The sequence below is a fragment of the Neolamprologus multifasciatus genome, chromosome 3 (genome assembly GCF_963576455.1).
Source record: "Neolamprologus multifasciatus chromosome 3, fNeoMul1.2, whole genome shotgun sequence".
Taxonomy (NCBI): Eukaryota; Metazoa; Chordata; class Actinopteri; order Cichliformes; family Cichlidae; genus Neolamprologus; species Neolamprologus multifasciatus.
The window spans coordinates 18,855,900-18,871,079 of record NC_140441.1 but is presented as its reverse complement, the minus strand read 5'-3'; the positions used below and the strand labels follow the sequence as shown (position 1 = coordinate 18,871,079).

Below are 15,180 nucleotides of genomic sequence, written 5' to 3'. Positions count from 1 at the left end.
ATGCTCGTTTACAGACAGAGAGGGGAGTTTCAGTCATCCGGCCCACTGAAGACCAATGTGGGTTGCAAGTGATCCATGATGTAAAATGAGCTTGACATCCCCTCCTTAAACTGATGCAGCTGATCTAACATTTTCAGAAACTAAATGATTTGCTTTCATGCAAGCGAATACAAATTAATCCAATGCATCAGCCTGCTTTAATAAACAGAAAAGTCCTCCAAATATCAGCCAATAAATTAAGCTGACAAAATATTAGGTTTTTTAAAGTAAGGTCAAATAGCTACACTCGCAAAATGATTACACTAGTTTAGCATAAACACTGGAAGCAGTGAAGGAAAAAGTACTTTGCCTGTCTCAAAGTTAAAAAAAAAAAAAAAAAAAGATGCCTTCCAGCACGTCCTGAGGCTCAGAAACAAGCACCTTTTGTTCAGTAATCCCATATGAAAACCTAACTGCAAAGATGCCAAGTTAGAAATTTCAGTTTATATTGATTTTTTTGATTTTTTGAAGCAGGGTATTTTGTGTATGGGAGCAGTTACTTACTCAGGTAAATGAAATTTGTTGCAGATGTGAGATTTTTATATGGATTTCTGAAGTCTTTCTGAATCTCTCCAGCTCACGCTTTTCCAACAGAAATACTGATAATTCTGCAGTGGTTGGATGTATAACTAATGGGCGAGAGTAGGAGTACAGAGCACAAGTGAATGATTTTGTGGAATGAAGTGGTCTGGAAGGGGGAGTTATCGGCCTCTGAATGTGAAAAAGGTCAGAGAGATGTTGAGGATCGCTATATTTACCTGAAGGTACCTGAACGTCTACATCGATCACAGGCCGAACTGGAAGACAAATCCTGAGTCCTTTCAGTGTGTGCCATAAGATGTTGTGAGTGCCGTGCACTTTGCTGAGGGAGCACCATTAGAGTTGATCACACCAACAGACTGACTAAACTGATCAGGAAGGCTGGCTCTGTGATACTGAAGCTGTGGTGGAGAGGAGTTCACTGATCAAGCTGCTGTCCATCACAGACCACCTGACCACCCTCTGCACCACCTATTGGGCAGGCAGCGGAGCACCTTCTTTAACAGACTCGTTCAGGCCCACTGCCACAAGGACAGCTCCAGAAATACAATTTATCTGTATTACAATTTTTATGCAATTTATCTTTTTTCAAAATTATGGGATAAAAAAATGATTTCTCACTTCTCATTTTTAACCACTCCACTATCCCAGCATCCACCTGCAGCCTCCAGGAGGGATATTTATTCATCACTCCCCAAGTCTATATATAACATATTAGACAGCAAACTTTAACTGTATTCAGCTGTGGATCAATCTGCAGATCAACCACTTGAAATGCCAGTTGTCAGACTATTTTAACTTTATTGTAACTCTTGGCCAAAAAGCACATTTGTATTTTTTTCCAAATTCCAAACTATTATTTTCAATAGATGGGAAAAATGTCTGTAGATTAACTCCAGATGTTGAAAATATAGTGATTAAGAAAGTGTGTGAGGCGATGACATAGTTTAATTTTTGGAAGTCTCAGGAGAGCAAAACAGCTACAGCATCAAATGAGATGAATGAACCTGTTGTGCAATTAAAAACACAATAGTGCAAAAGACATTATCAGTAATTGAAGCTTCCCTCTTGGATTAGAAGTGTCATCTTAACATCGTCAGCTGGACAGTATCTGCACACAAGTCACCTTCACTGGCTAAACAAAGATAATCTTACAAACATTTTGCTGAGCAATGGTTGTCTTTTTTTTCTCCTTCCAGCCCACTCAACTGAAACCTTGTGACTCATTTCTAAAATGCCAAGTCTTTCTGAAAATGTGTCCCATTTGATTCTGCCTTGAAGGTTTAATCAAAGGTCATACTTCTGCTTCACACAAATGTGCCGGGATCCCCTTCAGTTTACTGAAAGCCCAGCAGGGAAGAAACACCCCTGCTAAAGGTAACAATTTTTTCTCAACTTTTTAACCCCATCTGCGACATTAGTAAGCTATTTATCTTTGATAACAGTTAATTATCAGCTGAGCAGAGAGACATCTGAATGCAACTGGGGCTTTGCCTCAACAAAGCAGAGACTATAAAACCAAATACTATGCAGAGATATTTTAAACATTAAAGCCTGCAAAGGTCCACAAGATCTGCCTGGAAAGACAGATGACAGAGTGTTTACTGAGAGAGCGCCAGACGTAATGTCAGACATAATGTAACTCAACAACAAGGCCCCTGCTCTGATCTCACTCCTGATGGTGCTGTATGCCATTTTCATTCACCTCATCATATGTGATGTTTACAAAGATCAGACAGACCTACTGAAGCTGACACATTTCACAGGGTCAAGGCCTTTAAGCTCAATAGGGCACTAAGTGCTGCATGCCCTATTTTGCAGCATAAAGATATCATCACTTCTCATTTAATATACTTGAGATTCTTTCCATAAATAGAAGAAAAGTAATGCAAACTAAATCACAATAAAGTGAAAATGTTGATTTTGGCAGCACGTCAGACAAAAGTGATGAGAATATTCTGGGTATGGGTGTATTTTGTGCACAAATTAAATTTTTAATGCGACGTCGAGTCAGTGGGAATAATGACAAGGGGAATAAAAAACAGAAATTAGAGAATGACGCGGAAATAAAATCTATGTTTATGCACCGTATTAGACTTTCAGCTTTTTAATTTACTATTTAAAAATACATGTTTTCCTTGGACTCGACTGCTAATTCTCGCCCCCAGCTGCTTTGAAAACACTTTACAGTGACTGTTTACTTTAATGGTGGGAAGCAGCTGAATTGAAGAAAATACATCCCAAGTAGTGTCAAAAAGCAAAACAAGCAAAACCGCAGGACGAAGTACCAAGAAGGTAATAGACGTCGCTCACAATCATCATCATTTTTCAGATTTCCTTTTCCCATTCTTGTTGAATACGTGATAACTTTTCAAAAAATCAGCAAGCCATTTAAAAGATCGTTTGTATCGTGCTGGGATGAGTCACACTGTGTCACACAGCTGTGACTGCGATAATTAGTCTGCATGAAAAAGCTAATTTTCTGACACATTTCTATCATCCAGGCAAACACAGAGAGATTTCAACTGATTAACGATAAGCTAAAGACAAGTGACAATAAAGGGAATGTTTGCTGGTTTAAAAAGACAAGAGAGAAGATATTTTTTTTACATTTATAAAGTAAAAAAGTATCTACAGCGTCCTTTTTCTGCAAACATGGCAGCAGCAACATTATCTTTAGCACCTGGTGAAAGTCTTAGTTTGGGTTGTAAATCTCTCTCCATATCCAACCAATCTCACACAGAGAATGTTACTTAAGATGCTTTAGTTTGCTTATATTATTTCTGCTTAATCTGCAAGCCACTGTGCAACCCACCTCTTCTATTTCATGCTGTGTCTGACTTGCTCAGTCTCATATTTATTGTTACTGATGTCTGCTGTGGGCTCCTGGTAGGTTGCCAAACAGGTCCACAACAACAAAGATATAATTACTGCTTCCTCTTTTCTTCACCACCAAGCCGATTGTTTGTATCTATTTCATCCAATCTTACATCCTCTTCTGTGTCACCAGCCCTCTCCATGTCCTCCTTCACTAAATCCACGAACCTCCTCTGTGGTCTTCTGCCTGGTAGCTTCACCATCCTTTGTCTGTCCATCCTCTGCACATGCCCAAACCATCTCAGCCTTGCCTCTCTAACTTTGTCTCCAAAATGCATAAAATTATGCATATGGAAATTATTTTATTTGGCTAAAGTGGTGCTGGCTTCAGAGAAAAAATGGGCTTTTGTGCTAAAGTGGTGCCACTAAGCTCATTATTGTTTTTGTCAACCATTTGACCAATTTTGTTGTCTTTGCCTCATAAGGAACAGCCATAAAATGAGCATCGATTTGTAAGCTGAAATGTTTGGCTGAATGTTCATTGCTCATATGACAGGGAAATAACAGGCCTCCGTTTGGTTCGTTACATAACTCACACCCAAACAAAGCTTACTACAGCATCGCAGCTCAGCTGAATGCGCCAAGGAGAGGTCACAAATTGACTGACTTTGCTAAAGCTTTGGCTAATTTTTTACACATAGTAAAATGTAGCAGCTGCTAGTCCATTCCACGCACCTCTCCTGCAGCGATATCACAAAGTTTTGAAGCTCAAGGCAGTGTTAGGCAAACAATATTTGGGACCTTAATCATCTGTCCTAAAGCTATAAATGAGTGAGTCCAGCCTGCAGCTGCATAGCTGATGATATGTGAGATTGAGAATTGAAAGATCGAATTTGTTCACATCTTAATGTGTTTTATGTTGGGGTGATTAGACCCAGCAGAGAACATTTAGCCTGCAGACAATACTGTCACTATCTTCTTCTCAGTCAAATCCACCTTTTTAACAACTGGCTATAAGAAAGTTTGTTGCAGAAACTTCAGTGGAGCTGTATTATTTATGGGCCCACTTTTACGCAAAGTGTGACCCCTGAAATGAACACTTGGCACCCAGCACACTGAGAAATATTCAGGGTGAGTGAATGAACACATTAAAGAGCTACTGTACCAGCGCTGATGCACAGTTTGGCATATATGTGTGTGTCAGTGTGTTTTTTCAGCCTTCAAAAATAAGATCCTGCAGAGATAATGATGATGTTTGTATTCCTAGCTGTCTATAAATCACCATGCTTAATGCCTGGAAGACTCTAATTAAGCTATAATGTGATTATTGCAAATTATAATACACTCTTATCAGCATATGAGCACATTTTGAAAGTGAGCACAAAGAAGGCAATAATGAAAGCGTCAGGAAATAGAGCAGCTGCAGTGCAATGAGAATGAAGGCTGCATAAGGAGAAAAAAAAACAAAATTAAGGCATTTCCTCCTGAGATGCCTTGTGGGCAGTGACTGCAAGAGGCTCTTTATGTGTTTGTGTGAGACATTAGGGGTCATAATCGAGTTGGGCTGAACAAGGCCAATGACCAGGCCCAATGACCAGAGCAAAAAGGTCAGTGGCTCGAGTTTATTGGGTTGGCGTTTGGAAATGCTACCAAACCCTGCAGGCTTTGACCATTGCAACAAATCACTTCCGACAGATAAACCGATCAGCTGCTATTTGTGGATGCATAACATTTACTTAGATGCTCTGAGGTTGTGGGATCAAGCATCAGTGCATCATGAGTTAAGAGACTGTAGTTTATTGCTTAGTGGACTCAACACTTCTGCCATGTAATACTTTCGGGTTTTGCCAAACTGTCTCATTGAGACATAGCCTCACCTTTGTGAACTGTTTAATATAATGTAAAATATTCTCTTTGAATGATTTTAATTCAATCCCGCGTACAGCAAGGCAAGGTCAGTTAAGCTAAAAGTCAACACATTTCAGTGTCTTTTGTGCTTTGCCAGATAAAAGTTGATGAAAATATGTGCAACAGAAAATAGGAATCGATTTAAACAAGAAGAAAGAAGTATGTGAATAACTGTATCATGTAGTCAGATTAATATATTGAGTTAGTTGGAAATTGTTTGGATGCTTATGAAACATTGGTTACACACTGTAACCCTAGTTCTTTGACAGATACAGACTGAGCTGTGGGGACTCAAAACTTTTTGAACTATAGCTAAATTCCTCTGAGATTACAGTGTGTAACCAATGTTTTATTTGACAACAATACCGTCTATGAGCTGCTGGGATGAGGGCATAGCTGGAGGTGGTGCTCCCCTATAGTGGTGGTTTGCCCTCTAAGGAGACTTGTTTTTCCTTTGCTTAGTTATCCAACTTTTCTCATTGCCTCTGGCATGGTGCCCTTTGTTACGTGACATAGATGGTAGATTAGGCCAAGAGGAGGCTGGAGGCTGGTGCTGTGGAGTGGTGTTGGGCTGCCAGAGGATGCTGTAACAGGGAGATAGTAGTAGGATACAGCAGGATGGGATATTGGAGGGTTTCTTCTTAAAATGACCACCTTCGGGTTTTTCATGCTGAGATATAGCTGTCTTTGAGAGAGCTGACCTCCTCAAGCCTTCTGTGCTTCATGTTCCACTTATAGACGAGGCTTTAAATAGTGGTGGAGTGATAAAAGCATATCATCAGTGAGTACAGGATCTTTAATCCTTAAATTGTTTTTAAAAAACTGATTTTATTTGTTATTTTCTGCTCCTGCACTGCTAAATTCATCCACTTGTGCAAAGTCAGGTCCTGGTGGCTTCAGGCTATGCAGGGTATTCCAGACATCCTTTTCCCCACAGCAAAGCTTTTCTCTTCCTCCCGTGGGATCCCGAGGCGCTCCCAGGCCAGACAAGATCATCTCTTTAGCTAGAGATCTGTAGAGATACTGTAAGTTTTTAACCATCGTTTCCTCCCAGTTGGACAGACTTTCCTCCCAGAGGGAAGCATCGTAATCAGATGTCTGAAACACATTAACTTTCTCCAAGCTCTCACCACATGTCTACACTCTTCACTTTTATCTATTCCTCCAGTGCAAAATATTCCATTTTATTCACCAGCAAGATATTAACCTTGTCTGTCAACACTGACAAAGATTTTGACAAAGAAAGGAGAAACTCCAGCGAGAAACTCACCAAGAACATTAGCTTTTCACACATACTCATTTGATTTGTGGTTATGAGAAAAATATTGATCGATGCAGCATCAAGTGCACAGTGCTGCTACAGATTCATTAAGGTGCCGCGTTGGGGCTTTTTTTTTTTTACCCCTATGATGTAGAAAATTTCCTAATCAATGTTTGCAGTAATCAACCAACTTTTCCAGCCGTATTAGCCACTGCAGACAGTGGACTCTTTAAGGCTTTATGTTCCTGAAGAATCATCATTGCACAATAATTTGTTGTTTGGCCTTTAAGTGCTGTCATATGAACATGATGGCTTTGCATGGTTTCTGCGTAATTTATTACATTTAGGTTTTATGTGTCCTATGAAAACAGCAACATCAATGATAAAGTATCACAAAGCAGAGGGAGAAAAATGAACTTACATTAATAAATAAACAGATGGAGTTATTTGAATTTGTTTTCTGACAAGTATAAGAATGGTGACGCAAATTAGACTAATCATTTATTCAGTAGATGTAATTTAGTTAGAGGCGGAGAACCAGATTTCAGATAAATAAACAGGCACAAGGAACACAGCTGAATGATCCTGGATTTTAATACATAGCCTTTGTCTGTATTTAACACACTGTAGCCCATGTAAATCTAAAAACAGTGGCATTTACAGTTATTGCAAATATTTTGGACATTAATTTACCTCCTGGGCACAGCCATCGGTCATAGTAAATGGCCTGTATTTGTATAGCGCTTTACTAGTCCCTAAGGACCCCAAAGCGCTTTACACATCCAGTCATCCACCCATTCACACACAGGTGATGGCAAGCTACATTGTAGCCACAGCCACCCTGGGGCGCACTGACAGAGGCGAGGCTGCCAGACACTGGCGCCACCGGGCCCTCTGACCACCACCAGTAGGCAGCAGGTGAAGTGTCTTGCTCAAGGACACAACGACCGAGACTGTCCAAGCCGGGGCTCGAACCGGCAACCTTCCCATTACAAGGTGAACTTGCAACTCTTGAGCCACGATCGCCCCAGTTAAAAGAAAGTAAACCCTCTTTCAGTTCTAAGGCTTTAAGTAACAAAACATATGAAAAAAATATGTGGTCCTCTGATGCTTCATAGGGATTAGAGCTTAAGTACAAGTCAGGTGCTATCAAATAGACTTGATTAACTGATCAGCACTTCTATAGCTCTACTCCATTCAATGTTCTGTTCAGTTTTAATGATATAGCCTTTATATATCCTCCTTAAAACAAACTGGGGTTCTTTTGCTTGCTAGGCAAATGTGTAAACCACTACACTACAGAGCCACTACATTTGAAACTGGCTGCATGTGTAAAAATGGACGTTTTAGGTCATACCTGGCTTCTGACTAATGGTTTGAGTCAGTGAACTGTAGTGAACTACGTGTAAACATTTCCTTGCGTTTTCTCAAAGTAAGTTGAAAAGTAAATTTTATGAATTCCTGTGTCAAGTTTTCAGTCTAGTCTTAAGTGCCACTCAAGATTTTACAGCAAGTCCTAAGTCGAGTCTCAAGTCTAGCATAAAAGATGACTTTCGGGGCATGTCAAACAAGTCTAAAGATCTTTAAAACCAAGCCTAGAGGAAAAATATGCAGTCTTTTCTCAGTAGAATGTCATTTGGACATTTTGCTCCTTTTTCTTTTTTTATAGACAATTTGAAACCTTTTTGCTTGACGAAGGGTTTAAAGTCCGGGATAGATGAGGAATACAGATTGTCAGGATAAAGAACTTTATTGTTGCTTGTCTGTGAAGGTTCTCAGTCATCCAGGTCATCGTAGTCAAAGGAGCTTACAAAGAAAAGCGTCTGGACTTCTTTAAGTTACTTGAAGACGTTTCACCTCTCATCCGAGAAGCTTCTTATTGTTGCTTCATTTTATTCTAGATGGCTGCAGCTCCTGTAATTCCAAAACTACTTCACTGTTCACCTGGCCTCTGTACAACACATAAAAGAGCACTAAAGCTTTGCAGCCTACTAGTTCACCTTTTATACGATTTGTAAGTACGACTATTTCATGTTTTAAACTGTGTTTTTGTTCTTTACTTGCTCCCAGGAACATTTAACACCATGATGGTGTTAAATGTTCCCGGGAGGCCATAGTACCATAGGAATAGTTGCTTAGAACAGTATCTAAGCAACACATTAAGTTAATGGGAAGACAATTCTATTTAGATCTACCCGTGGCTTAATGTTGAGGCAGTGATATAGATAAGCCCAGCTGAACATTTTCTTCCAGCTTTCCTTCCAGGTTTTGGCTGCTGCAAATGTGTTGCTTTTAGCCCGTTTTAAATGTCTGCTTCCTAACTTGCCCACGTGTGTGATTAAGCATCCAGTGCCAGCACAGCCCCTTTTTATATGAACTCATTCCAGGACTCAGAAAATCAGGGTGGTGGACTGGCGTTCATGGGCTCATGTGGTGTAAATACTAGTTTTGATTTTCCTCAGGTCAACACCTACACATAATATTGCAAGGGAAATCTTCAGGTAGAGAAGTCTCAAGTAATTTAAGCCCCGCAAATCTAGATCTAGAGTCCCAGGTCTCCAGCTCTTGCAGACAGATGGTAGTCCTGAATTAGGCCTGTGGTGTATGTCGCTGTTGGTAAGCACAGCGGGAGAGATTAAAACCGCTTTTCCTTCTTTGAAAGCAGGTCCTGCAATTACAAGCTGTCTGTGGAATTGCATAGTTCATTAAACTGTTGCCACTAGTTTCTCAATGGCATTAACATTAATTTATTTATATCAATATTTGTCCACAGAGGCAGTCCATTATGCTTTATGAATTTAACAGCTCTCTCCATTTAAATTTATTAAGGTAAATGAGTTTTCATGAAACACTTCACTGCACCATATGGTTCCGTTCCAGTTCAGTGACATTAATGTCCAGGGTGCAAGTCTGTGACAAGTCACTGTTAATCATTTTTCACTAAGAGTTGGTGGATAAGATACGACTACCTTAAAAATACATGGAGCGGGAACAATCCCCATTGATAATCTCTCTGTAAGGGAGCTTTTAATTTGAAATTTGTAAAGGCTGATGTGCAGCTTAGATTGAGAATAATGGGCAACTGTATGGGAACTTTCTCTCCCAGAGCTCCTGCAACGGCAAGCAGCTCACAGATCCTTTCCTGGATAGATGTTTTGACTGGAGACGATTAGTGTATGCTCCCGCACTGGACCTGTGGCTCAGTCCATGCATACACTGCATTTCGGGCACAAACGAAGTTTGGCATCCATCAGAGTTTTAGAGCATTGCCACTTTGAAACTCAGATTAATCAATATCTGGTCTCAGTAAGACAGTTTCTTAAAATTAAACGTTTAATAACCTTACCCTTGCTGACTACATTACATTCTGTCAATTAGTTGGACACACCAGAGAAGAATGGACAGACTGCTTTGAGCTGATAGGAAAAGATCCCTAACTCAAATAACCACTTGTTCAAATCAAGAGCATCTCTGAATGCACAACATGTTGAACCTTTAAGCAGATGGGCTAATGCAGAAGAAGACAACTCACAGGGGTTCACCAAAAATGTCCAACAGAAGATTTAAAAAAAAAAAAGTCTGGTCTGATCAGTCTTGATTTCTGCTGCAAGATTTGGATTGCATAGAGTCAGACGAACATAAAACCATGGATCTGTCCTGCCTTGTTTCAACAGTTTACACAGGTGGTTGTGAAATGAGGTTGGGGATATAGTATCTTTTCTGACCATAGCCATCTGATTGTGACCACAGTGTAACCATCTACTGCTAGCTACTTCCAGCAGGATAACACACCATGTCAGAAAGCTCAGATCATCTCAAACTGGTTCGTGAAGGTGACAATGAGTTCCCTTTGGAATGTGATGGAACGGGAAAGTCACATCATGGATGTGCAGCCTACAAATCTGCAGCATCTGTGTGATGGTATCATGTCAACATGGACAAAAATCTCTGATGAATGTTTCCAGCACCTTGTTGAATCTTTGCAGTGAAGAATGAAGGCAGTTCTGACAGCAAACAGGAGGTCAACAGTACAGGCAATGTGTAACTAATGAAGTAACCAGTGACTGTATATTACTTATGTTACATTAGATTACTGTGTTATGCTAGCTTTCAGGACGATAACTTACCTAACTATCATTAGTTTAAAAAAAAAAAAAATCAACCTTTGAACAGCTTACTGGATCCCGTGTTTAAATGTGAACACCACATCAGATATTGTGTAAACCAACACAACCACCTCACTATGATTTTCTCACAGGTGTTCTTTATATGTTGATATCCTCTGTGCAACAAGGGGACAAATATCTGCCGCGAGCAAAGGATTTCCATGGTAAGCTACCTCGCACAGTAGAAAGTGGAAATACACTCACACACACCAAGAAATATATGATGTTCTGAGCACCTCTGCTACACCCAGCAGAATGTACAGCACCATACTAAATCATATGATGCAACTGACATGATGAGGTCACACGGGCAGTCTCCATTATCATCCATGCTGTCTGTCTTTGGCTGATATTCCTGCATCAGATCAATAAAGGCACCTTTGCAGGGTTTTTTTTTTTTCAATATTTAATAACTGACTTCAAATCTGGGCAAAGACAACTAAGGGTTTATCTGGAGAAGCTTTTTTTTTAAGTCAAATTTGTACATGGAGGAGCGTTTCGTAATCACCTCACATTATTGAAACTCTGTCCATCAATGCAGTGTGACATATAATACCATATATTAATTTGTGCATGTTCACTTTTTCTGCACATAAAGCTGGACATTTATGCTCAATGTATTATCAATGTAATACTTCTGTTACTTTCCCAGTTTGCCCATCAATTATCAAAACATCTCGTCTTTCTTTCTGTAATAAATGAGTAAAAATTTGAGCTACAGAGTGTCTGCAAGCTGCACCCTTAGTGTTACTGACTCAGCTTTCAAGCCTAAGTCTTCAGTGTTAACAGAAAAAAAACATTTCCAGCATGATAATAAAAAAAGTTAGATATGTATAGCTAGTTTGTAATAAGATGATCGGTATTAATATTATTTGTGCTATCTGCATTATAAACCAGTGGTGTTACAGTTGAATGAAGCAAACACATCAATGGTAAGGCTGATTTATATAATATGGTACCCAACAGGTTTACAGCTGTACATGGAGGGAGAGCCATATGAGATCTACTGTTGTTCTAGAAAAAGAAAAAGAAAGAACACATCAAAGCAGTGTTAACATAAATAATTTACAAGAAAAATAGTATCACATGAAAAAAGTAGATCCTTAGGAAGCAGATGCCATCCTCGAACCCTTTCCATACATGCTTACTGTACAGAAACACCTTCACATTTTATGACAGTCCACCCAAATAGAAAGAAAATATATTTACAGCTAATCAAAACAGTGGTATGTGAATAGAACATAAAAAAAGCAATACTGGCTTTATCAAGATGAGTAGCGCTACAAATACAAGCTATTTTCAATACTGCAGTAAAATGCCAATATCCACACACAGACACACAGTATGGAATAACAAAAACGCTAATAGCTTCAGGGAGGTGATTAGAAAAAAAAACATTTTATAATGACAAAACGGCCACTGATTTAAAAAAAATAAAATAAAAAATAAAAACAATTCTTCTTAGCTTTGCATTATTTATGAAGACTTTCCCAAATTAAACCCAATTGTATATGAACTGGGAAGCAGGAGGGAAAATGTATGGCAGCAACTGATCTTTTTCCCATTAGTTAGAGCCAGGCTAACAAGAGTCACCACGCATAAAGTGGAAGTGTTATGCAGAACCATTACCGTATTTTCTGGACTATAAGCCGCTACTTTTTTCCTAGGTTTTGAACCATGAGGCTTATACAAAGGTGTGGCTATTCTGTGGATTTTTCTTCCACTGCTAGGGGCGCTCTCACCGGAATTGGAATCAAAAACAAGATAGACGGAAAATCAATGCAAAGAAGAATATGCTACTTCTTCTTTAGCAGACAGAAAACGCACAACAAATTACCAACTGGTAATTATTTTCAAATCCTCGCCCCTTTATCGTGGAAACCACACGAAGAAGTTCATATGAGTTTTAAGTTTAAGGCCATCAATCTTGCTATCCAGGAAGGAAACCGCGCTGCTGCACGCAAGCTTAGCGTCAATGAATCTATGGTGAGACGTTGGAGGCGGCAGCGGGAAGGGCTCATGCAATGCCAAAAGTCGAGAAAAGCTTTCAGAAGACATAAAAGCAGGTGGCCTGAACTTGAAAATGTCCTGGAGGACTGGGTGAATACACAGAGAGCAGGTGGCCGAGGTGTACTCACTGTACAGATCCGACTGAAAGCCAAAACAATCGTCCGCGAAATTAATATTGAAGATTTCAAAGCTGGGCCGTCGTGGTGTTTCAGATTTATGAGATGTAAAAACCTGTCCATCTGGCATCATGGTGCTAGGATAACCATCTCCAGCTGAACGTTGGCAAGACCAAGGAGCTGGTGGTGGACTTCAGAAGGAGGCAGCACAGACTACAAGCCCATTATCATCAATGGAGCTCCAGTGGAAAGGGTGCAGTCCTTCAAGTATCTCGGTGTCCACATCTCCTCAGATCTGACATGGTCTGCCCACATTCAGGTCCAGACCAAAAAGGCTAGGCAGCGCCTGTACCACCTACGACAGCTGAGGAAGTTCAGGGTCTCTCCAGAGATCCTCGGGATTTTCTATACAGGCGCTGTGGAGAGCATCCTCACACAGAACATGACATCGTGGTTTGGGAATAGGACCAAAAAGCTCTTCAGAGAGTGATCCGTACAGCAGAACGCTGCTGCAGGATTGCTCTCGCCCCGCTTCAGGACACCTACACCTGAAGCGGGATGCCGGACTAGAACAGCACAGATACTGAAGGACCCGTCCCATCCTGGCAACAAACTGTTCCTACTTCTGAAATCCGGTAGAAGGTTCCGCATCATCCGGGCAAGGACAGAGAGACTCAAGAGGAGCTTCTATCACCAAGCCATGCGGGCCCTAAAACTGGAGGTACAACAAAGTATTTGCAGCCACTTGACATCAGTGTGAATCGGGCATTTAAAGCTGTACTCCGGGTTGAGTGGGAGACTTGGATGACAAGTCATTCACAAAAACTGGCCGCATGCGAAAAGCATCCTTTTCTGATGTCTGTCAGTGGATCCTAATACCGGTTATTTTCTTTTGTTTCTGTTCCGTTTTAATCAGCTAAGTTGCTGCCGTTAAAAGGCACTGAAAGAATCTGTTCAGGTACATACATGTACATTTACAGTACAAAATTGTTCTGTACATGCAGTAAATATCTAATTTTTCAACATAGATATCTGCGGCTTATATACAGGTGCGCTCTATAGTCCAGAAAATACAGTACTTGTGCTACTTTTACACAAAAACTCTTTTTTTTACGCATCAAGCTACTCTGAATTTTGCATCACTCTGAGTAAGACCGGCTGGTAAGCTTTCCTAAATTTGAAACACAGAAAGAGTTATGTGCAACTACATATGGAATTACAGATTACTGAGGAATAAATGTGTGCGAACTCCTTGTGAGAACAAACACTGTTTCCACTTCCTTTCCTGCCAACACCCTACCTTTCTTTTTTTACCCACACAAGGACAAAAACAGCACACAATTAGTGATGGCTTGAGTGAGCTGTGAAGTGCCTTTGCTCTGGGGCATTAGTGAGGCCCCTGACTCAGCCCAGGGTTTGCTCATCCAACTTCTAGAGAGCCTGGAGCTCAAGGAGCAGCGTAATGCCATTTAATGAGATGTTGGAGTTCACAAAAAAATGTTGTGAAATCTCATGACTAAGAGCCAAACCTTTCTAAAGCCAGCTCCATATTCCAGCTCCTTCGTGACTACAGTCTCGATCTAACAAGTAGACATTGGACAGAATACATTTTTCTGGGATTCTGGGTTTTGTAAACTGGCTGAGGTTGCTTTCAAAGATATCTGTATTCAAAAGATGGAACAGAATAGAGAAGGAATCCCACAGTAAGGCCCTCAGAGCCACGTTTCCTGCTAACGTTATAGTCTGATGTTGTAGTTCTGCTGTTGTGAAAGAAAATCCTGCTGAGATCAACGTTTGAGTGAAGGAAAATTCAATGTGGCGTCCCCTTTCTTCTCAGCTCCAGAGTGTGCAGGCCCTCCTGCCGACCCAGAGCGTGCAGCGTGCCGACTTTGTGGGCCATCTCTGTGGCAGTGATGTCAATTTGGGCGTACTTGGTGGAGCTCTTCCCTGTCAAGACACAAAAGTGGGACTTCTTTTAACTCAATCAGTATAGCATTTAATTATTCATCAGTGTTGTGCTGCACACAAAACCAGCTGCATGTGGTTACAGACAGAGCAGAAACTATTAGATGATTAATCTGACAATGGAAATTTTGAAAATTAGCTTGTCATTTTAGAAATATTCCAACGAGTGTATCAGTATCATACAATATCATATCGTACGTTTACCTCACTCACAGAAGCTTTTCAGGCGCTTCTGCCAAATTCCTGTCCTCTTCTACTATTTTATCTTGTGGTGCGCCCCAAGGTTCATTTTTGGGGCCTGTCTTCTTTGAAGACACCTCATATCATTGTTTGAGATGATGCCCAGTTGTACATGTCA

At 40.4% G+C, this 15,180-nt stretch overlaps 1 protein-coding gene across 6 annotated transcripts in view; it reads right to left on the bottom strand.

Annotated features, from left to right (window-relative positions):
* Positions 1 to 8,446: 8,446 nt before the first annotated feature.
* The window catches only part of LOC146521866 (protein Dok-7-like), a 53,284-nt gene continuing 46,550 nt past the window's right edge, over positions 8,447 to 15,180 (bottom strand). For all 6 annotated transcript variants that reach the window (XM_085140462.1, XM_085140488.1, XM_085140472.1 and 3 more), the window contains one exon: positions 8,447 to 14,804. In XM_085140462.1, the coding sequence (XP_084996588.1) occupies positions 14,668 to 14,804 (137 nt within the window). In that variant the 3' untranslated portion in view covers positions 8,447 to 14,667. The remainder of the gene's footprint in view (positions 14,805 to 15,180) is intronic.